At 46.0% G+C, this 25,076-nt stretch overlaps 2 protein-coding genes across 5 annotated transcripts in view; both read left to right on the forward strand.

The window, feature by feature from the left end:
* The first annotated feature begins 7 nt into the window (after positions 1–7).
* On the forward strand, positions 8–5,030 carry trmu (tRNA 5-methylaminomethyl-2-thiouridylate methyltransferase). The gene is made up of 11 exons (XM_041964066.1): positions 8–188; positions 347–512; positions 876–982; positions 1,133–1,255; positions 1,439–1,611; positions 1,734–1,787; positions 1,910–1,976; positions 2,166–2,266; positions 2,519–2,663; positions 2,751–2,833; positions 2,973–5,030. The coding sequence occupies exons 1-11, from the start codon at positions 107–109 to the stop codon at positions 3,120–3,122; spliced, it is 1,251 nt and encodes a 416-aa protein (XP_041820000.1). The 5' UTR covers positions 8–106; the 3' UTR covers positions 3,123–5,030.
* A 1,213-nt stretch (positions 5,031–6,243) lies between these two features.
* The window catches only part of celsr1a (cadherin EGF LAG seven-pass G-type receptor 1a), a 92,010-nt gene continuing 73,177 nt past the window's right edge, over positions 6,244–25,076 (forward strand). For 3 of the 4 annotated variants that reach the window (XM_041963830.1, XM_041963832.1, XM_041963829.1), the window contains exon 1: positions 6,262–9,796. In XM_041963830.1, coding sequence (XP_041819764.1) covers positions 6,262–9,796 — 3,535 coding nt within the window. Of the gene's footprint in view, positions 9,797–25,076 lie in introns of all 4 variants that reach the window. The other variant, XM_041963831.1, reaches the window with a different exon arrangement.

A 25,076-nucleotide genomic window follows, 5' to 3' on the forward strand; every position in this document is an offset into this window, starting at 1 on the left:
CAAACATGGCAGCCCCCGCGAGCGGCAGGGAAGAACAGTTAGCTAACGTTTGTTAGTTAGCTTTATAAGAAAAATAGCATTATTAAAAGGGGTATAATTTGAAAACATGGGTTTTATGAAACACGTCGTGTGCGCCATGTCTGGCGGCGTTGACAGCTCGGTCGCGGCGTTGTTACTAAAGAGAAGAGGTGAGAAATAAACACAGAAACACACCTGATGTCATGAATATCTAGCACCGCTCTACCTTAGTAATAATAAAAAGAAACACAGCAATTGTTTTTAAATTGTAAAACACAGCAAATGTCCTGCTTCTGCTCGCATAACCACACATGCTTATTGTGTGAAGGCTACAGTGTAACCGGGGTTTTCATGAAGAACTGGGACTCTCTGGATGAGAGCGGGGTGTGCGCGACAGAGAAAGACTGTGAGGACGCTTACAGAGTGTGTCAGACCCTGGACATCCCCTTCCATCAAGTGTCTTATGTCAAGGAGTACTGGCACGAAGTTTTCAGGTATTTGTGGCCGCCGTGCAGGTGTCAACTATTTTGATTAATCAGTTTGAGTGAAATCCTCTGATTTCAGCTTCTTAAATGTGAATATTTTCTCATTCTTTACTCCTCTATGACAGTAAACTGAATACATTTGGGTTGTGGACAAAACAAGACATTTGAGGACATAATCTTGGGCTTTGGGAGATACTGATCACCATTTTTCAACATTTTCTGACATTTTATACATCAAACAACTAATTGAGAAAATAATCTAAAGATGTATCAGCAATAACGATAATCATTAGTTGCAGCCCTAATCATAGTTGTGTTTAAATTCAATAACTAGTTAATATGAATGCATTGTTTGTCTCTTGCTACTTTCAGTAATCTACTGAAGGAATATGAGAAGGGCAGGACGCCAAACCCAGATATACTTTGCAACAAGCACATCAAATTCAACCATTTCCACAAGTATGCCATCAACACTCTGGGTATGTGATCATGATGTGATCGTACACTCGCACAAACTCCCTGGAAGCTGCTTAATATCACTTCAGCTTGTTTCTTTTTTGAACTGGAACACAATATGAACCTCCTGTTAAATAAGACCTTTAAATTGTGTTGTGCTGCTGTTGACTAAGGTGCTGATGCCATAGCAACAGGCCACTACGCCAGGACGTCACTGGAAGACGAAGAGGTTTTCCAGCAGGTGAACAGCCCCCCGCGTGCCACTCTCTTCAGAGATCGATTTGAGATTAGAAATCGTAAGTTGGACTCTTGTCCTCCCAGTTTACTGGTTCACCTTTTTTAAGCCTAAATTTGCAGCTCAAGCATATTTCTTTGCTTCTGATCTCTATTTTCCTCTCTGTCTTTGTTTAAACTGGCAGTGGAGTTGTACCACAGGTCAAACCCTCAAACTCTCTTAACAATGTTTTTCCTCTGCCCAGCGGTGAGGTTGTACAAAGGAGCAGATCTCCTCAAAGACCAAACGTTCTTCCTCAGTCAGATCTCCCAGGATGCCCTCCGACAATCCATTTTCCCGCTGGCCGGACTCACCAAAGACTTTGTTAAAAAGATGGCTGCTGAGGCGGGGTTTCACCATGTGCTGAGGAAGAAAGAGGTAGCCACACACACATGCACAAATATATATAGAAAATCATTCAATTCATATTGACATTACACCACAAGAACATGACTATCGATTTGTTTTTTAAATGCTAAAACTGTGTTGATGTCTTTCAGAGCATGGGCATCTGCTTCATCGGAGAGAGAAACTTTGAAAACTTCATTTTGGAGGTGAGAATTAAGTATTTATTCCTCATAATTTGGTTCATTTGTCTTGTTTTATTAATTTTTTTTCAGTGTTTTCATTTATTATAAGATGCATATAAACCTGTGCTGTGTTCTTCTGTTTGCAGTATCTGGAACCCAAACCAGGGAACTTTGTCTCCATTCTGGATGGGACAGTCATGGGGACACACAAAGGCATGTTTGTGGTTTGTCCTCAGACCAAATGAAGAGCTGGTGTGTCACTGTGACACTATCATCCAGACAGAATCGAAATGAATAAAATGAACTTAAAATCACTCCTTTCTGTTTTCATGTCCACTCTGTCCTCGTGTGCGTCCTCTAAATGACTTCTTGTCATTTTGCTGTGTGTCCCTGTCTGTTCAGGCTGGTTCACTCTGACGCTGGGCCAGAGGGCGAGGATAGGGGGCCAGATAGACGCCTGGTACGTGGTGGACAAAGACATCACTACTGGAGATTTGATTGTGGTGAGAAAGTCTGTTTTTTAGAATCATATGTCCTGATGGACAGTTGACAGCTGCTTCTCCTGAGGCGGCCTCACATCTCATGATTCATGTTTTTTGCCATTTTGTATGTTTTAAGTTTTTTCGCCCTTGGAGAAAATGCTCAGTAACATTTTGAATTTACACTGATTTTTTTCACTTTATTAAGGTGTAGCCAAGTTTGAATCATGACCAATATTTGCTGTTGCTTTATCCCTTAATTTCCTCGCTGATAAGGCTCCAACTGCCAATCACCCGGCTCTTTTCCGCGATACAGTAGGGACCGACCGCTTCCACTGGGTGACAGTTGACCCGCCCCCTGAACTCGCCAGGACCCAGATGATGGAGTGTCATTTCCGCTTCATCCACCAGATGCCGCTCAGTGAGTTCGATGCGATCAGTACCTGCACACTGATGAATAATTTATTATTTACTGAGCAAGAAAATACCGCTTTGTTGTGCTTTCCAGTTCCCTGCACGGTGACACTTAACATGAACGGCTCTGTGTGGATCTCACTCTCCCAGCCAGTCAGAGCTCTGACACCTGGACAGGTGACTGCTAACACACCTGCGTAATAGAATAAAGTGTAACTGCATCGGCCTATGCTGTTAAACCTCTTATAATGCCAAAAGACTTTGAAAACCTTCACAGTGCAGTTATGTTTGTCCTTTTTTTCCATACCTCCCCCAGTTTGCTGTGCTCTACAAAGGAGACGAGTGTCTGGGTAGTGGGAAGATCGTCCAGCTGGGGCCCAGTGAATACACACTCCAGCAGGGTAGGGATCGGATGCTAGCAGCCGTGCAGCACAAGGAGCAGCAGACCCCTGAACCAGCCAGCTGAGATGAGCTCGCAGCCCGGCTGGTGGAAATGAGCTGTGTCCGGTACATGAGGTAGACCACCCTGGTCATGAACTAAACTCTGTGTTCGACAGGGCTTTGTTGCATCGTGCCCGTACCAGGGGCCATGTATCAACAGCACTGATCACAGAGGGAGAAATGGGTTGATTTCTGCACTGTTTTAAGCATTTTGTGTTCAAATATGATGAGGTTATCTGCCAGCTGCTCAGATAAACCATCTGCGTTCAGGCCAAAGTGTGTTTTGGAGGGAACACTAGATGGGAATATGCTAATTTACCAATTAACAGAAACCTCATTTTGAAAAGCTTTTCTGACCATTCACTTTGACATATCTAACATCACTGAGCAGATCTACAGCGACGCCGCAGTGGCAGCGTGTCTGCTTCTGCTGTTTTTGTTTGCTATGCATTGCCTGCACCTTGTCTTCAGGTTATTTAAGGCATGAAGACTGTTGGATATCACATGCTTGATCTGGTCTCTTTATTACAGATGTGCTGGATGGATTTGTCGCATCACAGAGCAAAATCAAGCTCACCTTTTAAAAAAGTGTACTCAGCTCTAAAATGTCTCAGTCGATTGGAGACAATCCAAACTTTAGTTTGGAGAGTTTTTGTTTTCATACCGTCAGTGCTCAGTGGAAGTGAGGCTGTGTTTTGCAAGGACGTTGGTAGTCTGAGCCCCTTGCTGTTGTTTTCTGTGTTGTTTAAGTTAGAAACCTGTTGCTGACCCAGTCAAATGGAGGCATGGGGCTGAACAATTCATCCAAATATCAAAATATTGTCAAATATTGTTAACATAGCCAAGCACAGTATCCATTTTTGGAGGAGCTGCAGTTTTTTGGTAAACCTTAAAATGTGTCACATTAAAATGTGTTGTATTAGTTTGGGATTCTCTGGTTACAGTTTCTCCATGACAAGTAAAGCACTGTGGTGCTACAGCGATGCCTCCGCCTGCACATCATATTCTCCACACGTGAGGGAACACGGTCATTTACAGACCCCAGCTAAAATTATATCTTCATTTTTGTATATTTTGCAGTGAAAATGAAATGCAAAAATGACCATTTACACAAAAACTGTGACTCATGTCGCAATCGCAATAACTGTGGAAATAATGTTTTTTTTTTATTGTTCAGCCCTGATTGGAGGGTCTGGTGGGATTTGACTCTAAGCGAGCAGGATTATCTTCTCATGTCCACCACAGAGCCCACCAGTGAAAATGACTCTGATATTCTCTTGTTTTTTCAGTATAATTAGATTCAAACTTGTAATTTACAGTAGCTTCTCCTGCTCATGTTTTCTGTGAATTTCCCTCCTGTCCTAACTGTCCCTCCTGTTCACGCTGCCTCTGTGCCAACAGCCGACCCACACTGATGGTCAGTGTTCATGGTGGATTTAAAACAACATAGATTTACTTTTTGTTTGTGTTTGATAAATTAAATGAATACATTTGGTACTAAAGTAGAACCAAAGTCCAGAGGAGTCATAAGTATTATGTTGAAAAGCCAGTTGGTGTTGAAAATAGGAGACATTATTTCCTAACAACAAACCATGTTAACAAACAGTTAACTGAATGTGATACAGGAAAATGAGGAAGGTGTTCGTTGTCATTTAAAAAATGTTGAGACTGTTCAAACAAAATGTGTTAATTTGTTCTTTTGTTCTAAATAATTGAAAAGACAGTTGAACTTTTAAACTCAGCTGTTTTATACTGTCAGTCCATATTGTAAATATATATATTTTAATAGTTTGTTGTTTTAAAAAATCCTATAAGAACACTGGAAGTGCCTTATGTCTTTGTTGTTGTAGGTCATGAAACACGAGTCTTTCTTTAACTACAACCTGTAAATACTTGAACATTGGCGAATACGTGAATAAACCTATTAAGTGATGTGCTGACTTTGTTTTTATTGGCCTGTATGCCTTAATTATCTGTCCAGAATTATGATATTCTTGAGAAAAATACAGCACGAAGCTGTGCAGTGGTTGTCCTACAGTTATTGATCCACAGGGGGGCGCTATTATACAAGATAATCCTCCAGGGTGAACCTGTTCCTCTCAGCAGTGTTTGGCACAAACAACACAGTGGATATCCTCATGAATCCTAATGACAGTCATGACAGAGCTCAATTAAACAACTTTGACTTCATCAACTTGTCCGTTTTTCCAGAAGAGTTTTTTCATTTTTGGTTGACCTGTCAGTCATCCGTCAGCTCACAACTGGGCTTCTAATGAGGGAAGAAAACTAATGTGGCCAAAATACAGAGATCACAAAGGCTCAAACAACACAACAAAAAGAAAGTAAAGAGGGTTTGTGGCTTTTTGCAACACTTTATAAAGAAACAAAATGATGAAAAGTGAGAAAATAGATGCATGAAAAAGGCTTTGCTCATATTTTCCACTACTGTGTAGAGGAAGCTTATTTTCTGAGAGATGTGATCCTAAAACTGTGACTGTGCAGTGACCAATCAACAGTGTCACCAGGAAGAACTCAGCACAACAAAAGGGATAATTCACTGATCATTTGGTCAGGTTGGCTGAAAACTTTTTAGAATAATGATGAAAGTACTTAAACTCAACAGATGAGAAGTGGCAGATTTAGGTTTTGTGACTTAAAGGCTAAAATTGTGGATTCAACTTGTGTTATTTAAAGCACCATCACTGCTTTCAGCTACTTCAACTAACACCAGCTGAAGAGGGAGCGACGCTCAGACACACATTAGGAATTTTACCCGACTCTCACTCTATTGTAATAACAATGCACTTGCGCGCATTGGTCACCCGGTCAGGACCACTTCCTCAATCTCCATGAGAAAAAAAAAAGCCCCCCTGTGAAAGCGTCCCAGAGGGAGAACACAGCAGGTTTATGGTAATAAGCCTCTGAGGAGGAGAGGAGGAGGAGGAGGAGGCGGAGGAGAGCCACGGAGCCATTTTGTACTCATTTTAAACTCAGTGTAACGCAGCCGCTGCGCGCTGTGGATACTATGGATACCGAGCGTCTTTTTCCGCGTTAAAACTCCACAATGAGGGATAAAAGCAAAACGCGGTGCTGGGAGAGGGAGAGTTAATGCCTTTGCGGAGGAGTTTCGGTGAAGTTGGCTGGAATTTGGCACGTTTTAAAGCATGGAGCTATCGATGTGTTGGATTTGGGTTTGTGTCCTGCTCAGCGTGCCGCTTGCGGGATGTTTGGAGATGCACCTTTCGGAGACTTTACAGCCCGGGACCCTTTTAGCAAACCTGTCGCTCGGCCCTGGATGGACTTACAAACTTGACAGGACTTTATCCACTAAATCCATTCAAGGCTTTTTCCAGGTCGAGAGGCGCGATGGAGTTATCCGGCTGTCCCGCAAAGTTAAGTGTGCGCACACGGCGAGGAACCCAGCGCCTGTGTATTTCAGAACAGGTTCCACGACATCTGGAGACGTTGTTCTCACACAGTTTAATGTGTTTGTCCACGGCCAGGACTGTTTTATTAAATACAAGAGAAAGAAAGCGCCAGGTAAGCCAGACATCCACATTAAACACCTTTCAAAACTGGCGGCGACTTCCTGCTTCCCCGCAGGTAAACTGCTGTTGAATGTCACACAACTTTTGCCCACCTTTACGCGCGACACCGCCTTTTTGGACAGCGTGTGCGTTGGAGAAGAGCTGAGCGCAGTGTTCAGCCGGGGGCATTTGTTCCTGGCCACTGACTTGTGTCTTGAGCGCGGAGGAGAGCCCGGGGTGAGTTTGCACTGTGCGTTACACAGCTCACCAGGCGGCAGGCTCTCTGTGCAGCTGAGCCTGACGCTCGTCAAAGTGCCTAAACAACACGGATCCCTCTCAGAAACCGCCCAGGGAAAGTCTGGCAAACTGATCCGCAGGGGGAAGCGACAGGCAAACGCGTCTCCCCAGTTCCAGCTCCCCAACTATCAGGTGTCCGTGCCCGAGAATGAGCCCGCGGGCACGCGGGTTATCACCCTGAAAGCCACTGACCCGGATGATGGGGAGGCGGGGAGGCTGGAGTACACCATGGAAGCCTTGTTTGACAGCAGGTCCAATGACTTTTTCAGCATCGACTCTCAGACGGGGAGCATAAAAACCGTCCAGTCACTCGACAGAGAAGTCAAAGACACTCATGTTTTCAAAGTCACTGTAACTGACAACGGCTCCCCTAAAAGGTCTGCCACGGCTTACCTCACTGTCACCGTGAGTGACACCAATGACCACAGCCCGGTGTTTGAGCAAACCGAATACCGCGTCAGCATCCGGGAGAACGTGGAAGTGGGGTTTGAGGTGATGACAATCCGAGCCACAGACGGGGACGCTCCCTCCAACGCCAACATGATTTATAAAATCGTGAACGGCGACGGTGTTAACTCTGTGTTTGAAATCGACCCCCGGAATGGCCTGGTGAGGATCAGAGAGCGGCCTGACAGGGAGACCCGGGCCCAGTACCAGCTGATTGTCGAGGCCAACGACCAGGGCAAAGACCCAAGTCCCCACAGTGCCACCGCCACTGTCCACATCTCTGTGGAGGATGAGAATGACAACTACCCGCAGTTCAGCGAAAAGAGGTATGTTGTACAGGTCCCAGAGAATGTGGCAGTCAACACTAAAGTCATCCAGGTGGAAGCGACGGACAAAGACGAGGGCAACAACGCCAAAGTTCATTACAGCATCATCAGTGGAAACGTTAAGGGACAGTTTTACATTCACTCCCCCACCGGTGTGATCGATGTCATCAATCCTCTGGACTATGAGATGATTCGGGAGTATAATTTGCGGATTAAGGCTCAGGACGGTGGCAGGCCTCCTCTGATAAATGGCACGGGGATGGTGGTGGTGCAAGTGGTGGACGTGAATGACAATGCCCCCATGTTTGTCAGCACGCCGTTCCAGGCGACCGTGTTGGAAAATGTGGCCATTGGTTACTCTGTGATCCACATTCAAGCGATAGACGGCGACTCAGGAGAAAACGCCCGTTTGGAGTACCGGTTAACTGACACCACGCCTGGTTTTCCCTTCACCATCAACAACAGCACAGGCTGGATTACAGTGAGCGAAGAGCTTGACAGGGAGACCACTGACTTCTACACCTTCGGCGTGGAGGCGAGAGATCATGGTGTACCTGTGATGTCTTCCTCTGCCAGCGTCACCATCACGGTGCTTGATGTGAATGACAACATACCCACGTTTACAGAGAAGGTCTACTCGCTGAAGATTAATGAGGATGCAGTCGTGGGGACCAGCGTACTGACAGTGACGGCTGTGGACAGGGACGTCAACAGTGTGGTGACCTATCAGATCTCCAGCGGCAACACCCGGAACCGCTTTGCCATCACTAGCCAGAGCGGTGGCGGACTCATCACCTTAGCCCTGCCTTTGGATTACAAGCAGGAACGCCAGTACGTCCTGACCATCACCGCCAGCGACGGAACACGCTACGACACTGCTCAGGTGTTCATCAATGTGACGGACGCCAACACGCATCGGCCCGTCTTCCAAAGTGCCAACTACCAGGTGATGCTCAGTGAAGAAAAACCGGTGGGCTCCACTGTGGTGGTCATCAGTGCGACGGATGAAGACACAGGGGAAAATGCTCGCATCACGTACGTGATGGAGGACAATGTTCCTCAGTTTAAGATTGACCCGGATTCAGGCGCCATCACAACACAAATGGAGATTGATTATGAAGACCAGGCCTCCTACACGTTAGCCATCATTGCCAGAGATAATGGCATCCCTCAGAAATCTGATACCACCTATGTGGAGATTATCATCCTCGATGCCAATGATAATACTCCTCAGTTTCTTCGGGATATGTACCAGGGGAGTGTATTTGAAGATGCACCTGTCTACACCAGCGTTCTTCAGATCTCGGCTTCAGATAGAGATTCTGGCTCCAATGGCAGGGTGAGCTATACGTTCCAGGGTGGCGATGACGGCGAGGGGGATTTCATCATAGAGACTTACTCTGGTATCATCAGAACTGCTCGCAAACTGGACCGTGAGAACGTTCCTGTCTACAATCTGAAAGCCTTCGCTGTGGATAAGGGGGTTCCGCCTCTGAAAGCGGCAGTTCCCATTCACGTGGTTGTCCAGGACATAAATGACAATGCTCCAGTGTTTGAGAAGGATGAGCTGTTCATTGACGTGGAGGAGAACAGCCCGGTGGGGTCCGTCGTAGCCCGGATCTCTGCCACCGACCCTGATGAGGGCACCAATGCTCAGATCATGTACCAGATTGTGGAAGGGAATATTCCAGAGGTTTTCCAGCTGGACATTTTCAATGGCGACCTCACTGCACTCACAGACCTGGATTATGAAACTAAAACAGAGTATGTCATTGTGGTCCAGGCCACCTCGGCGCCACTAGTGAGTCGGGCCACTGTGCACATCCGCCTTGTAGACATGAATGACAACAAGCCGGTGCTGAAGAACTTTGAGATTATATTCAACAACTACGTCACCAACAAGTCCAACAGTTTTCCATCAGGAATAATAGGAAAGGTACCAGCTCATGACCCGGACGTGTCGGATAAGCTGCGGTACAAGTTTGAATCTGGGAATGAGCTCAGTCTGCTGCTGCTGAACGAGGATACTGGGGATCTGAGGTTGAGCAGGGATCTGGACAATGACAGGCCCCTGGAAGCACCCATGACCATTTCCGTCTCAGGTAAGAAACATTTCATAAAAATACCTTTCAAGCTGTGTTTTTTTAACTGGAATTTCTCACTTTTGATGTCAGTTACATGCGTCAGGACATGCAAACAAGGTGATAAAATGCGTTAAAAGACGGGTCACCACGTGTGATGTATCATCACACTGCTGAGTCAGTGCAGAATGGAGACTGGGGGCAGGTTTCGGCTGTAGTGTTGACTGTATGTTCACTAAGTGTTTGCTGCAGGCTCTCTGCAGGATCCGGTTGTGCTGCTTTTGTGCCATTCTGGTGATAAATGTATTGTGCAAGTGGTTGGTTGAGGTTATAAAAAGGTGCTAATAGAAGCACACCCTCATGACCGAGCTGCTTTGTTGTTGCAGAAATGTGGGTTTCTGTCACAAGTAGGAACACACACATGCATGGAGTGCCGGCGTATGCACACACAGTATTTCCCTCCATTAGCATACAGTATATAGACTTCACTCTTTGAAGTGCAGAGACTGAAGCCTTCTGTTGGTGCGCCGAGCTTCATGAACATCTTGTGGCAAGATGTCTCCCAGGATTTCACCTTTCTTTGCTTTGCATCACCTTGCAAGTCAACACTCTAAACGCCGTCGATTCTGAATGGCCGAGAATGTTTTAGATGCAGAGTTTTGTTTGTGCGGGTGAACTGAGCCCTCTGTCATGCAGGTTTTTGATTCTCGGGGCTTGTGCGTTCGTATGACAAGGTCACGCCGAAAGAATTTGTGTGAAGTTGCTTTTTTTCCACTACAGAAGCAGACTTTGTTCTTTCAAGTTAAAGATTAGACAAATGCAAACACTTGGACATTCACACCTAAGCAGGCAGGATACCGGCTACAGTAGAGGCACACACACACACACACACACACACACACACACACTTGGGAAGAAAGCAGTGTGACATTAATCAGGCCGTTGGACAGGCAGGATAAATCTAATACCCTGACAGAATAACTACCCTGTCACCTATTGACAGCCGCTTGCTCAACCTTCTCTCTTTTTTTCTTTTTCTTATTCTTTTCTCTCTCTCTCTCTTGGTTGATCTCCTGAAGCAAATTAAGCCCTGAAATGGGCAAACGGCCCGACGCAGCTCGTCCTCTCTTTGTTTCGCCCTATCATCTCTCCAAACTAAGGAATGCCAGCATGTCACACATACTGAAGGAGGATAAATGGGCTGTTCTGGACCATCCTGCACCAGGGCAAGCGCAGTCCATCAATCTCATCATGTTTGTGGTTGCTTTAAGTGTAGGCTGTGGATCATGATGATGACTAGAAATAATGCTGCTAACCTTTTGCATGCAAGAAAGTCCTTTTTTTTGTCAACTTGAACGTCTTTCTTTGATCAGTTCCTCTTGTTTTGTGCAGTGATGGAGACACTGATAGGATAATACAGTACTTCTGTAGTTGGACTTAAACTTGCTATGTCACAAGTTAATGACACATGCAGTGGTTCATCAGGTGATGGAAGGCTTTCCCCAGATGTCTCTCCCTTTTTCTCTAACAGTCTTTTTTGCTAAAGGAGTCTTTTCTTGTCTTTGTCTTGTACAAAAGACAGGCTGTCCTTTTTTAAGTGCTTTATTGCGGTTATAGACGGCCTGCAGAGCATCTGAGGAGGCAGCAGCTGACCACAATAGTTGCAGGCACTACAGCCCTCATTCACTGCCTCTGCATTCGTGTTTGTCAATAACAGATGACAGCTCTTGCGGTGTCCCTGACAACAGTGACCTCATGATGGTCCCGCAGGGGACTGGACTTTTCTTAATTAGTTGTAGCCTTGTACACACACACGCGCGCCCAACCATAGTTGTCAGCTCATTTCATTCACAATTAAACAGATGCACATACTTCTCCAAAGCCCCTTTCTTTGGTGGCTCACACTGATGTCAAGTCTTTGGTAACCATTACCGCTGATGTCTTGACCTTTCGACCCCAGGAAGGCCTGAGGGGTTTGGTGAGCTAACAGCGCCCGAACAAGACTCTGATTGTGTCTCTCTCTGTTTTGAATTCAGGCTCTCTCCCATACTGGTTCCCCATAGTTTGGAGTATTTTTGTTTTGGTGTGAGAAGGTCTTATGCAGGTCTTCTTGGATCCACTTGGTTTTAAGAATCCAAGGCTTGACCTGGGACCCGCATGTGTGCTCAGTGTAGGACAGGGTCTGGTTGGATCTTGAGTCTGTGCCTCATAATGTCTAATTCCTGCATCAGGCTGCTACCTTTCTAATGGGGTCTGTACAGGTCGACTACGATCATCCTGAGATCGGTCTGGGTCTGTCATGACTCCCTCTCATCGGGACTTGCCTGCTTAACCCTGATTGTTATTATGCCTGATCAATTGAGCAAAGGACTGTTGACCTATCACAGTGAGCATTGATCTGTCTTGGCTGTGGAGGACCCGCGGCGAATAGAGACGAGGAGGCTGCCATCTGTCACAAAGATTGACACGCTCTAATCCTTAAATCCTCCAATGAAAGCACCTGTTTAAACCTGTGAAAGAAGCACTCAGGTGCTTTCACGGCGGTGAGCAGAAGGCCTGAGAATGTTTCTTTCGCCCTGTGATGACACACAAGCATTTCCCGATAACTCTCCGGAGACACACTCGCTTAACACAATCTGCTAGCCACAACACTGTTCTGTCTGTCCTCAGTCTCTCTCCCCTGTACTCGTGTGTGTGTGTGTGTGATGGTGGCTCCTTGGTTCGATAGCTAGGGGCTGGGTGTTCTCATTGAGAGCTCTTATCAAAGCTTGTCAAATTTCACTTAAAACCTTTGGGGTTTTCACTGTTTTCTAAAAGATGATTATCTGTCATTTTCTGACCACCACAGCTTAGTGCACCTGTATCCTTGCCGTCTTCATGTAGTCTCGGTGTCCCTGTTAGGTCTGTGACGTCTTACAAATCAAAGGAAGGCAGCAGAGGCACACAGGAAACACTTCAATCACAGTTTCACCAATTTGTTACCATAGTTGCTACATAATAAGTCTCTCAAGCCAACTGGTTGAAAGCCAGAACTGACAGTCAGAGCCACCATATAAAGCCAAGATTTACCAGCGTTTGGCTGGCTCGGTTGTAAAAGTGCCTCAGCTGTCAGCAATCTAGATAATTGGTGGTTTCTAACAGTGGTGGTAAAAAGGAAGGCTTGATTTTAATCATACCTGATTGGACTTGTGACCTTTGGGGAAAGAAATCTAAATTGATCTAATCTGAACTGATGCATTTCATGGCTTCCGCACAAGCATTCGTCGTCAGAGTGATGATTTGTGGGTAAAAAATGTGTTGTTTCATTAGCCAGTGTAGACACACAGGGGAAGGATGCAAGCCTGAAGCATCCCGGGGAGGAAGTTCATTGATCAGTGGCATCAAGCTTATTTCTTCTGTTTGCTTCCAGTTATGCAAAAGGCATCACCTACACTGGAGTTATCAGCAAACAGCGACCTGATGAGTGGGCTATCTGGCAGCAAAAGTTAAAGCTTGCGCAGGCTGGCTATAGGTGGAGTTGTGTTATATCACTCAATGAGACGGCATAGCTGATTGTTACTTAAACGATTAGGAATGATTGATGCTAAATCGTCTTTTTCCACCCCGGCTCTGATCTTTTTCCTTACTCTCGGTGAGCGGGACGGCATGCTGCTACACGCACCCGCACACACACCCGCCTCCCCCCTGTCCACCCGCTCTTTTCCCCCGTGGGGCTTTCGCTGAGCTTCCATGCCTTTGGTTTGGCTCCTAATCCCGTTGGAGGAGTTGCATAGCTCAGCTTTTTAACATTTCTGTTCTCGTCCGCCCACCCCCCTCTAACACACACTTTCTCTGCTCCCTCTCTCAATATGCATAATAAGACTTCCACTGGGGCACAGACGCTTTAGCTTTGTGCTTATTTTTGAAAACCAGGTCTGAGATATAATACAATCTGCTGATGCACTTGCTGAACTTCCACAGACACTTAAAAACCATTCCTGTGAAAACACCCACTTTATCATTAATAAAGAAAAGTCTAACCATCCCTTCATTGTGGGGCATCATTAGACTTGTGCAACACACTGTTTGGGGTATTGGGTGTGACGTATTGCCTTGTCCTTGGCATTCTTTTGGTTTCAAATCATCATTTGGCCATGAAATATTGAGTCACACGCGTCACGAAGGACACAAGAACTCATATTGGGAAAGACAAATTACTCCCTGTGTGAGTCAAGGAACAGGCATCTTTCCTGTCAGGCCCCGTTGCAGTTTTCCCGGCGTCTTCCAGGTAGCTGTCAGGCGTCTGCTGCTCTGACAGCAGAAATGCGACTCCTCACTTGAGCGCAGGTGTGCCAGCGGTGCACAGACGGCGATGACGGGTGACCTCTCACCTCTGAGATCAAAGCGGGGCATGTGGTTTTAAACACACACTGAGTGGTGAGAAATGACCCCGCACTGTTCTACACATGACTTCTGACCTCAGCCTGATGGATGGGACAGAAAGAGGGAGCTGGAGGAATGAAGAGATGTAGAGATGTAGAGTAGAGATTGTCTGTGTGGCTGTGAGTGGACGCCAGGGACAGCATTCCCTATCTGAGATTTCCTTCATTAAAAAGCTACTTGTTACCTGCCAATAATTAATGCAATGAATGTACTGTTTTCAGCATTTCTCACATGCTTCCCATTGTTTTTAAGCTAGTGTTGCACAGCCTGCAGACGTCGTGCATCGTAAAGGCGTGTATGGCTTAGCTAGTTGAAGCCTGTGTGCTTCAGTCCTATCTGCAGCAGCTCATAGGTTTTCCTGCAGTATGTGTGCGTGAGATGCGCTGCCATTCCCATGTTAGGAGATTATTAAGAGATCCCATTCATTCCTGAGATATCGCACACTCCTGGCTTTAAAGTTTGACCCTCACCACATTCCTTCCTCCGGCTTCTATCTATTCTATGCTTTCATCTCACCTTCGGCCTCATTGTCTTCCCCCGTGTCTTCCTCTGTGCTTTTCTTAAGAATGCACGCATTGCTTGACCATGTGCCTGGAGAGTGTTACCTCTCCTGCCAGGCGGTTGTTGAAGCTAAATCTGTCCTGAGTGGTTACAGAAACTTATTAGATTACTGTCCCTCTGGCTTTCTCTATCTGTCTGCATGCCTGTCTGTGTCTGTGCGCCTCCCTTGTCAGCATGCCTGTCCGTCTTTTTGCATGTGTGCACAACTACCTGGACGCTCTGCTGCCAGCGTGTCCAGCATGTGTTTCCAACAATGCCAGCGATATGTCAGCTGGTTGCTCCACCGCTCTGGGCAGCTAAAGAATAATGCTAAAAGAATAATCGTGGCCTAACAGCTGAATTAATTTAAACTGAAGCAAAAAAGTTTGGCCTTTTTCCAGGAGAGGAAATAGTGAAGTGGCACGTCTGTGAAATTGTTCCCACATTTTTTTTTGTCCAAGCGCATCTAAGTCCAAAGCATACACTCCAAGCAAAATGTTTGTGGCACCTTCTCCATCTGCACTGAAAACTTAATAGAATTACGTGGTGCTCCTTTGTCCCGAGGCAGAGAGGACGACATGTGCAGGCGTAATAACAGCGTTCATGTCTCCATGTCTCTGTATGCGTGTTCAATAGGCAAGAAAGGAATCAGATTCATGCTTAATCTTGTACATCCACTGTAGGCTGTAATGTTTGTTGTGTGTGTGTGTGTGTGTGTGTGTGTGTGTGTGCGCGCGCCTCCAGGCTGTAGTCTAGAGTTTGAAGTGTAAATACGTACCAGGGGATCAGGACTGGTCACTGTTCGGCTCCACTGATGTCTGAACACTCAATTACAGGCTAGAAAGAGGAGGGAAGTTTATGGATCCATGGCTGTCTGCCGATGCCGTCACTCCCTGGGAGAAGCAGGCAAAGTGCCCCCTTTACCTTGTGGGAAAAAATGACTTTGTTTGACTTGAAAGATACTAGAAGAAGATTCATTTTCGACTGTGCATTCCCAGGAGGGAGGCAGTTTTTGCGCTTTGCCTTTTCCCAGCTGATCCGTCTTTCCTCCCACACTCCTTAATCCGTGCGCTGCTTTCTCGGGATCGGCGTTTTGCTTCCAGCAGGAAATCTCTCTAAGCGCCCCGCGAGTTTCCGGCTGGAAAGCGAGCCAGAGAGTGAGGTGTCTTCCCGTGATGCAAGTGTGTTTGCTGAGGGGATTTCAAAGAGGGGTTGTTTGTGTGCAAACACCTATATTTTGGGCCCAGGTTGAATAAGATAAAGGGGTAGTGTGGGGGTATTCAGAGGGGGGTTGTACCTGTGTTTTACCTGTTTTTTTCTTTGCATATTTATTTGTTTGTACTTGTACATGTGTGCTGTAGAGTATCCAGTTTTCCCACACACCCCTTTTCCCTCCCTGCAACAAACACACACACATGCATTATCTCTCACCACTCAAACAGCAACAGATTTTAGGGGGTGGTGGCGGTGGTGGAGGGGTCGTACTTGATTGTAACCCGACACACTTTCTTCTTCATTCTCTCTCCCATTCAGGCGACACAATGCTCTTCTTTGTCCCCCCCACCCCCCCCACCCCAGGAGGCTGGCAGAGCATCGCGGCTCGCCGGCGGCTCACGAGTGTGACATTACATGCGTCATGTTGTGCGATGACCAGCTGTAGGAATGTTAAGTGGTGGTGGGGTGGGGGCTGAGGGTGTGTATATATACAGTTGCTAGCCTGAGTGAATGGCATGTGTGGCAGTGAGGGACAAGGCGGCAGAGGAGGGATAAAGAGGAGACGATAGAGGATGGCTGGAGCCTCCCTCTGCTGGTTTTAGGCCGTGTTCACGCGTTTGAGGCCCACATCTGGTTTTCTGGGATGTGTTTTGGGGTTCCTGTAGGAACCCACAAAAGATCTGAAGATGTATTTGCATAGAAACAATAGAAAAATGGCCTTTTCGCCATTGTTGTGTCTGCTTGTCCTCCATACTGACCCCAGGTCTGCCAAGCTCCTCTAGTGTCAAGTTATGGCAACAGTCTCATGTGAATGACTTGACATTTGCTCATTGACACAGCACTACTGACAGTTAATTTAAACACAAGATACTTGTGCTCAAAAAGAGGATTCATTCTCAGTGAAGAACCTTGGAGCTCTAATCTGCTTCTATACCTGCCAAAGAGCAGTGATTCCTAACACGTCTCTGGGGGTCATCAGGTGGAAACCTCCCTTCAACAGTGTTTCGCCTACTTAGTCCCACTACACCTCCAGGAGGTTAGGCAGTGAACTCCGGCGTCCCAGAGTCACCCCCCCTAGTGCCAGTTCACACTGCTCCTACACAATCCAAACAGCACCGCCACGTTCAACTGACCCAGAGATGCTCCAGGTAGTGGCCAGTACCGATGCTACCATTTAACTATTGCTAATGCTACTGCTAACCGCTAGGAAGAACAGAAGAAGACAATACAGTTCCGATGCTACCATTTAGCTAATGTTATGTGCTAACCGCTACCTGCTACGAGAAACAGAAGAAGACAATAACGCTAGATTCACCTATACTGTTAATGTTAATTGCTAGCTACCAATACTAACTGCTAAGATACTATCATACTCTCACCGCTTTAGCTATTGTTAGCTGCTACAATGCTACCACAGGCCTAGATGCCACATGTAACTGCCGATTGCCACACTACCATCATCTACCCCTGCCTCTCACCAACTGCACCAAGAAAAAGCGGGGTGGGAATACAAACCCTGGTTCGGGTAGGGGATAGAAAATAAAGAGGTAGAGTCAAAAGATGAAAGTAGGGATTGGATACAGACCCTTGTTCGGGTAGGGGGTGGAAAATTTAGAAGGTGCTGAAGGTGGAGGCCTAAACCACAGACTAGATTTAACAGCCTCTTCTAACATTTCCTTCAAGAAGCAGCAAACCCTACCATTTCCTTCAAAAAGCAAACAGAGCAGGAAAACAAACCCTAACATTTCCTTCAAGAAGCAGACAAAACAGGAAAACAACCAAAAAGATCAAAAAACAAGCCAACTCTGTGTCTTACCACGCAAACTCACCTGAACAGGCCGCATGGTCACAAAGAGAGACTCTAGCTGGCCACACCCCCACCTTATCTAAACTTCCTGGTTCTCTTCCTATTGGCAGAGCGAGAAGATGGGGCGGGGAAAGCAGAGCAGAGGAGAGGTGTCTTGTTCAGACTTTAACCTCTTCTCTTGCCGGGTTAGGCATGCATGTCCTCTGCCTGCCCCCCCACTGTCCCTATTTCACCCCCCAACTACTATTATTTCTCCTGATCCATATCCACTGACTAGACCTAGCAGCCTCATCTGACATCTCCCTCACTGTCTTTCTTAAATTTTGCCCATGCACTCCCAGCTCCCTCAACAGTGAAACAGCTGACCCTGCAACAAAACCTCTACACCCCACTTCAACCGGACAGACCCTGGTCTTCCATCCCCTCTGCTCAGATTCTGTCTTTAAATCTGCATACTTAGTCTTCTTCCTTTCATAAGCTGCCTCCACTGAATTTTCCCAAGGGACTGTTAACTCAATAAAATACACAGTCTTTTTACTCATGGACCATAAGACAATGTCTGGCCTCAGATTACTATAAACTATTTCCTGGGGCACAACTAGCTGTCCTCCCAAGTCGACCTGCATTTGCCAATCATCAGCCCCTACCAGGCAGCCACCTCCCTGCTTTCTCCCTGACTTAGCAGCTTTATTTTTCTCCCCCTCTCGAACAAACTGCACATCTAACCTCTCCTTTCTAGAACTTCCAGAATTCACCTGCTTCCTTCTCTCCTCAATGCCTGCGGCTAAGCTTCTCAGCACCTGATTATGCCGCCATGTATACCGGCCTTGTGATAAGCTAATTCTACAACCTGACAAAATGTGCTTTAAACTTGCTGTACCTGAGCAGAGTGGGCACGATTGATCGCCCTGTACCCAGAGACTTAGGTTCTGCGGGGTTGGCAACACATCGTATGTCGCCCCTATCAGAAATTTAATACGGCCTTCCTCCATATTCCACAGGTCCCTCCAACTAAGTTTCCTCTTCTCAACACCTTCCCAATTCAACCATTGTCCCTGTTTGGCTTGACCAACTGCTTTTGCCCCTCTTAACAACTCCTCCTGCCTACGCACCTGTTCCACTACAAGCTTTCTTTTCTCCTTTAGACCTGCTTTATTCCACACTGGTTTGCCTGGGCCAAGCCCCAAGCCTCCCCGGCCAAATTGAACATTTCCTACTATTTCTGCATGCCTAAGAGCTGCCTCTGCCTCCTGCACTGCTGCCCTTGGGTTCCATTTCCTCCCCCCAGAAGGATTCGGAACCACATTGCTAACTAACATGTCCTTACTCCCAGATAATAAAAGTTCTGTCCTAACCTTAGTGCATTTAAACTCCTCTGTTAGACTGGATACTGGCAGCTGAAGCATTCCTTTCCCATACAAAGCTACATTGCTTAAGCACCTGGGAGCACCCAACCATTTTCTAATATAAGAGCTAACTAGCCTTTCCATTCTCTCTGCTACAGATAATGGGACTTCATATACTGACATTGGCCACATTAACCTAGGATACAAGCCAAACTGCAAGCACCACAACCTCAGTTTTCCTGGGAGCCCTGATTTATCTATTCTCTCCAGCCCTTCTGCAACATCCTTTCTAAATTGCACAACCTGTTCAACATCATTCAGGTCCACATTGTACCACCGTCCGAGACTCTTAACTGATTTCTCCCTAATTGTTGGGATTTCCTCACCATCTATAGCAAACTTTCTATCACTTACTTTCCCTCTGTATATTGAAATACTCCTTGACTTACTAGGCTTAATCTTCATACTAGCCCACTTGAGATTCTGATTGACTTTATCTAACAACCTCCTTGTACATGGCACTGTTGAAGTTAGCAGTGTCATATCATCCATATAAGCCCTAATTGGTGGAAGACGCATTCCATTCTGCCGTCTCTCTCCACCTACGACCCACTTGGAAGCCCTAATAATTACCTCCATAGCCATTGTGAAAGCTAGCGGGGACACTGTACATCCTGCCATAATACCAACCTCCAATCTTTGCCAGCCTGTTGTGAGCTCTGCGATACTTGCACACAGTCTGATGTCTTGGAAATATGCTTTCACCAAGTTAACAACTATCTCCGGCACTTTAAAGTAGTCAAAGGAACTCCAAATAAGGTTATGTGGCACTGACCCAAACGCATTAGCCAGATCTAAAAATACAACATTCAAGTCTCTTTTCTCCCTCTTAGCTGTCTGAATCTGATGCCAAATCATGCTAGTATGCTCTAAGCATCCCGCAAATCCTGGTATCCCTGCTTTTTGCACTGTCGTATCTATCATACCATTCCTTTCTAAGTATTTAGCCAGCCTCTGTGCTACGATACTAAAGAAAATCTTTCCCTCAACATTTAGGAGAGAAATCATCCGAAACTGGCTAAGGTCCGATGACTCCTTCTCCTTAGGGATGAAGACACCTCCTGCCCTGCGCCATGCTCTTGGAATACTTTGTTTCTCCCAAACTATTCTCAGGTATCTCCATAGTGTCCTTAAGATGCCAGGTGCACTCTTATAGACACGGTAGGGGACTCCATTAGGCCCTGGGGCCGAAGAAGCCTTTGCACGCCTAACCACCTCCACCACTTCTCTCCACCTAGGTGGGCTCACATCCATCTCCTGCTCCACTTCCCCTAATGGTGGCATGTCAGGTGGAAGACCTATGTTCCTATTCTCCTTTGAATCTGAATACGTCGACTTCAAATACTGTTCAATCTCTGATTTCGTTGCCTTAAGTTGCCCTCCTTTTTCTTGATTAAACAAGCCTTTCACAAAATTAAAGGGGTTCCTAAAAAATGCTGACCTTGCACGTTCCTTCTTCTTTCTCTTCTCCCTAAGGTGTTCTGCCCTTCTGAGTACTGCTAACCTGCTTCTCAGTTCCTCCTGCAACACCTTAATTCCCTCCCTTTCTTCTTCTGTCGCCTTCCTCCACTGCTTTCTTAACTGCCTCCTTTCCTTTACTAACTTCTCTATTTCTCTTTGCCGCCTAGACTTGCCGACCTGCACCCTCTCGCCTTTCCTTTTGACAAGCACCCCAAATCTCTCTCGACCATAGGAGTAGATCACATCTCCAATTTTATCCAATTTCTCCACTACATCTCCTCTAAGCCTGCTTAATATGACTGATAAATCTCTATCAACTGCCTCCCACTCTTTGCTATCATTAGCCCTCGGCCACTTAACTCTAGCTTTCTGCTCCATGCTTCTCTCCTTGGCTGGCCTGTTGCCCTCAACACCAACTGCATCCCCTCTCCGTACCTCCTCCTCTCCAGGGATAGTGTTACTGATATCCTGCGAACTGTGGTTTTCTACCTGTCGCTGGACTTCATCCGACTGATTCGACTGACTTCTCAAGAAATACTGGTCGATGCGGCCACTCTGCCCTTCCACCGCTAAACACTTCCTCCTTCCCTGATGAGTTCTAAGGCCTCGGATTGATGTTATTTTCTGCCAGCCACATGGGCAAACTTGAAGCTTCTTATCCTCTGCTGCACAATTTTTGCTCTCCTTAGTTGCCTTCCCTGTCACCTGAGTACTGCTACCTCTGGCCCTAAGAGATGGGTCCGTGCCCCCATCCCTCACTGAGTCATGTATCCAAGGCATAGTCATATCCGTTATCCTGTTCGTTACCATGCGTTAAAATTTAGATTTTAACGCTCAAACATGTCATGTGTAGGCTCCATGCTACTAGCGCAGATGTTTTACTGAGATACCGACTGTATCTGCTTATAGTGGACATGGGAACTAAACTTTCATTACAGCACATCAGATCACGCAACTCTTTCAGTTGAATTTTAATACATGTGGCCTTAATTTTAGAACCAGTTTTAAGGTTTTACTGGTCACTTTCTCAGCCCCGAGCTGCATTATTGACCTTTTAACTCTTAGAAACCAGATTTCACCCTCAGGTGTCCAGGCTGTTGTTCAGTCTGGCCGCCAAATTTTCATTACCAGGGTCCCTGCAATGATGAACAACCTGCCTGAGGAGCTGAGGCCAGTTAAGTTCTTAAAAACACAGATTAGGAACATCAAAGGCTTAAGAGCACCGTTTGGTCCATGGCAGGACGAAATCAGGAGCTGTTCAGAGCGGATCGGACATGGTTTGCACAAGAGTGTGTTGAAAGATTTAAGGTGTCTATTCCTTTAAGACTGAACAAGACGTTTTAGCTAGAAAATTAGCCTTTCCTTGAGTGTGTATCTTTTGGGAGAACAGTGACCATATTAGTGGCCGTATTACTTCTGCCACGCACTGTAACTTCATATCTTGCCCATTACTGAGGGCCAACCCTTGCTCCCCATGTGAAGCGTTGGGCTACGATCCTCACAGCTATTAAGACTTGGCATTGGCACAGAAAATGCAGGTATTAAGATGAAATGTCAAACCGCTTAAATGGATTTAGTTCACTGGCAGAAACAGACCAATATCTGTTCAGTGTTGCTTAATCCAGAGTTAAACAAAAAAAGGTGCCCTTCTGCAGAAACCCTATCCATGGAGATGTGCGAAAGTTGACCAACACGTATGAAAAATGTATGAAAAATGGCACTTTATGATCGTGAAAATAACTATTTAAATAAAATAGACCAGTTAGAGTTTGGATGAAAACATTTCTACACCTTTCTTGAAAACTGACACCATCTTATAATCGTCCCACCTTGAGAACTCCGCGATCGGGGCCTGACCCTCTGAAACTTCATGCCAGATTGTGTTCACAGAGGTGTCAGTTTTACTCATTTCCCCGTCAGCCACAGACGGAGCCGGTGACAGGTGTAATCTTGACAGTTAATAGCTAGTGTGTGGGGAACTTGTTGATTCATGCTTAGGTCTCAAATTGTTGTCCCTTTGTGTTTTACTGCCTGTCTGGCAGCACTTGACTTTCCGGAAATGTTATCTTTTCGTTTAAGTTGCGATCATGCATAGATTTCGGGTGGTGCTGCTGCTTCTATAGTTTCCTCAGTTTTTGTTTTTTCCCGATGTGTTACTGAAGTAGCTGGCAACATATTAGACAGCCATGCCTTGCAGTCTAATTTCAAAGCCTTTAATTATACACAGGATGGGACTCCTGCCTGAGGATTGAGTGGAACCAACCTCTCCTCACCAGGTAGATTGCTGTGTACTCTTGTAGCCCTAGCTCTAGCTCTTTTTTAGCCACACTAGCAGTGTCCAGACTGAAATATCAAAACAACTATGGGATGGATTGCCATGAGTGTTTACACACATCCATCTACCCCTCAGGATGAATTCAATTGACTCTGGTGACTTTTCATCATCAGGTCAAAATTTAGATTTGTCCACTACTTTTGCTTTATGATGAATCACCTGTTAAACTAAAGACATTAGTTTTAGTGCTGAGTAGCAGATTTTAGCATGCGAACGCAGCAAACGAAGACAGTGCACATGGTGAACAGAATTGCAAAACGTATTAGCGTTGTCATTGTGTGCATGTTAGCATTCTGATGTTAGCATTTGGCTCAAACTCTCATAGAGTTGCACACAGCTGCTAGCCTGGCTGTGGACTCTTAGCCTCTTCAGGTTTCCACAGCTTTTTGCAGAATGGATGCTACTGTTAAACCAGCGCGTGAGCCCGCTGAGGCTAATAACTCACCCTCTAGATGTGAATCTTGATCATAATACCTGTATGCAACATATGTTAGGATGTAGCTATTATGACTTTTGTGACACTTCTGTGGAGGTCAAGCACTGAAGGATTAAATATCTCGCTCGAAGGCACTTCAGTGGTCTGGATGTTTATTGTCTTGGGGGGATTTGAACCCTGATGAGAATAAAAACTGATTTTGGGAATACCCCTACCCCCTTTTCCCCCATCAGTGTGTCAGACACAGACAACTGCTGTCATCCTGGGTGTCACCTTACAACCTCCCGACAGCTTCTGCTCTGCTCTGACAGCGCTTCTCTTTTGTCGGGTTTAAAATTACAAATAGGTGCGCACGCAGTTTGCCGTCGCATACGCATCAACACACACGGAAGTGTTAGCAGGCAGAGCGCGCATCACACCCTGGGTCACACTTGGCTCCTACAGGCGGAGCGGCTTAGGCCTCTGTAAGCATTTCAAAGGGAGAGACTAATACGTGCGGATTGAAGCTTTGTGTGTTTTCTCCCACCCTGCGGGCCTCTTCTTTTAGCAGCGAGGCAGAGGCTGATACATGCATGTAGACAGAGGGAGCTCCGAGGTATATCGGGCCCGCTCTGCCTTTTGATAGAGTGTCAAGACGCTTCTTTGAACTAAAGCAAACTCCTGTTACACTTCGGATGGGGCGACTCACGCGCACACACACAGAAACAAGCAAGCATCTGCTCTCGCACATGCACGCTCGGGTACAGTCGCCCCTCTATCTGTCACACACGGATCCAGATCGCACAGCAGCCGCGGACTTCTCAGCGCTCGACCTTCTTCCCCTGGAGTGTTAAGGCCAAGTTTCACACAAAGATCCCTTCCACCTTTTATACGGCACACAAAAAGTGCCTCGCCCTCCTAAAATGTCTTCAGTTTCATGTGCATCAAAGTCGAGGCTACTCTATCCTTCAGGAACAGCTTTGACACAGCGCAGCTTAAACGTGCACTCTAAAGTTTCCAGTGAGGGGTTTTCTGGGCCTTCCTGTCACATTAATGTAAAATTCTGCAGGATTCCTCTAAGACACAGTTAAATAGATTTTTTAATGCCTCATATTTTTGTTATTTCTGTAAATACAGCCATTTTTATGCTATTTATTGTTGTGACTTTGTGTAATTCTACTGCTGGTATGAGTATGTGCTCTTCAGTTTATGTGTGTGCTGGTCAAGCACAGTGAGCTGATACCAGGGTTAGATTGAGATGCAGGTGTCTAGTATATTATAAACCATTCATCAGATGTTTATATACTACTTGCAAATGCTAAATAGGAGATTATCAAAGGTTTTATGCCAAGAGCCTGAAGTAGCATGACAAATTTAAGTAAAGCAGTTTGATTCCCTGTGCTCATGTAAATGTCATTTTAGGGTGTCTAAAAGTTCAGATAGTTTTGGTCCACATGAATCTAAATAATCCTACCAGTCTCTCTTCCCAGTTGTTTTTTCCTCTGGCAAAGGAAAAGTTCTGTTATCTTCATCACTGGAAGATGTTCAGCAGCACTCCTGACACCTCGGCTGTGGAGCAGAATCAGGACCCACAATCCCTCTCTGTGTCTCTGTTCGCCCCATGTGATGCTAGAAAATGACAGACGTGCTGCCGTCTTCCTTAAGCTGCGCCTTATCAAATTACTTCCTGGGCTACAGTG

This window comes from Chelmon rostratus, chromosome 22 (genome assembly GCF_017976325.1).
Source record: "Chelmon rostratus isolate fCheRos1 chromosome 22, fCheRos1.pri, whole genome shotgun sequence".
Classification (NCBI taxonomy): Eukaryota; Metazoa; Chordata; class Actinopteri; order Chaetodontiformes; family Chaetodontidae; genus Chelmon; species Chelmon rostratus.

Coding starts and splice junctions, on each gene's coding strand:
- trmu (XM_041964066.1), top strand. CDS start 107: ATGGGTTTTATGAAACACGTCGTGTGCGCCATGTCTGGCGGCGTTGAC. Junction 1,612..1,733: donor ATGTGCTGAGGAAGAAAGAG/GTAGCCACACAC, acceptor GATGTCTTTCAG/AGCATGGGCATCTGCTTCAT. Junction 1,788..1,909: donor TTGAAAACTTCATTTTGGAG/GTGAGAATTAAG, acceptor TTCTGTTTGCAG/TATCTGGAACCCAAACCAGG.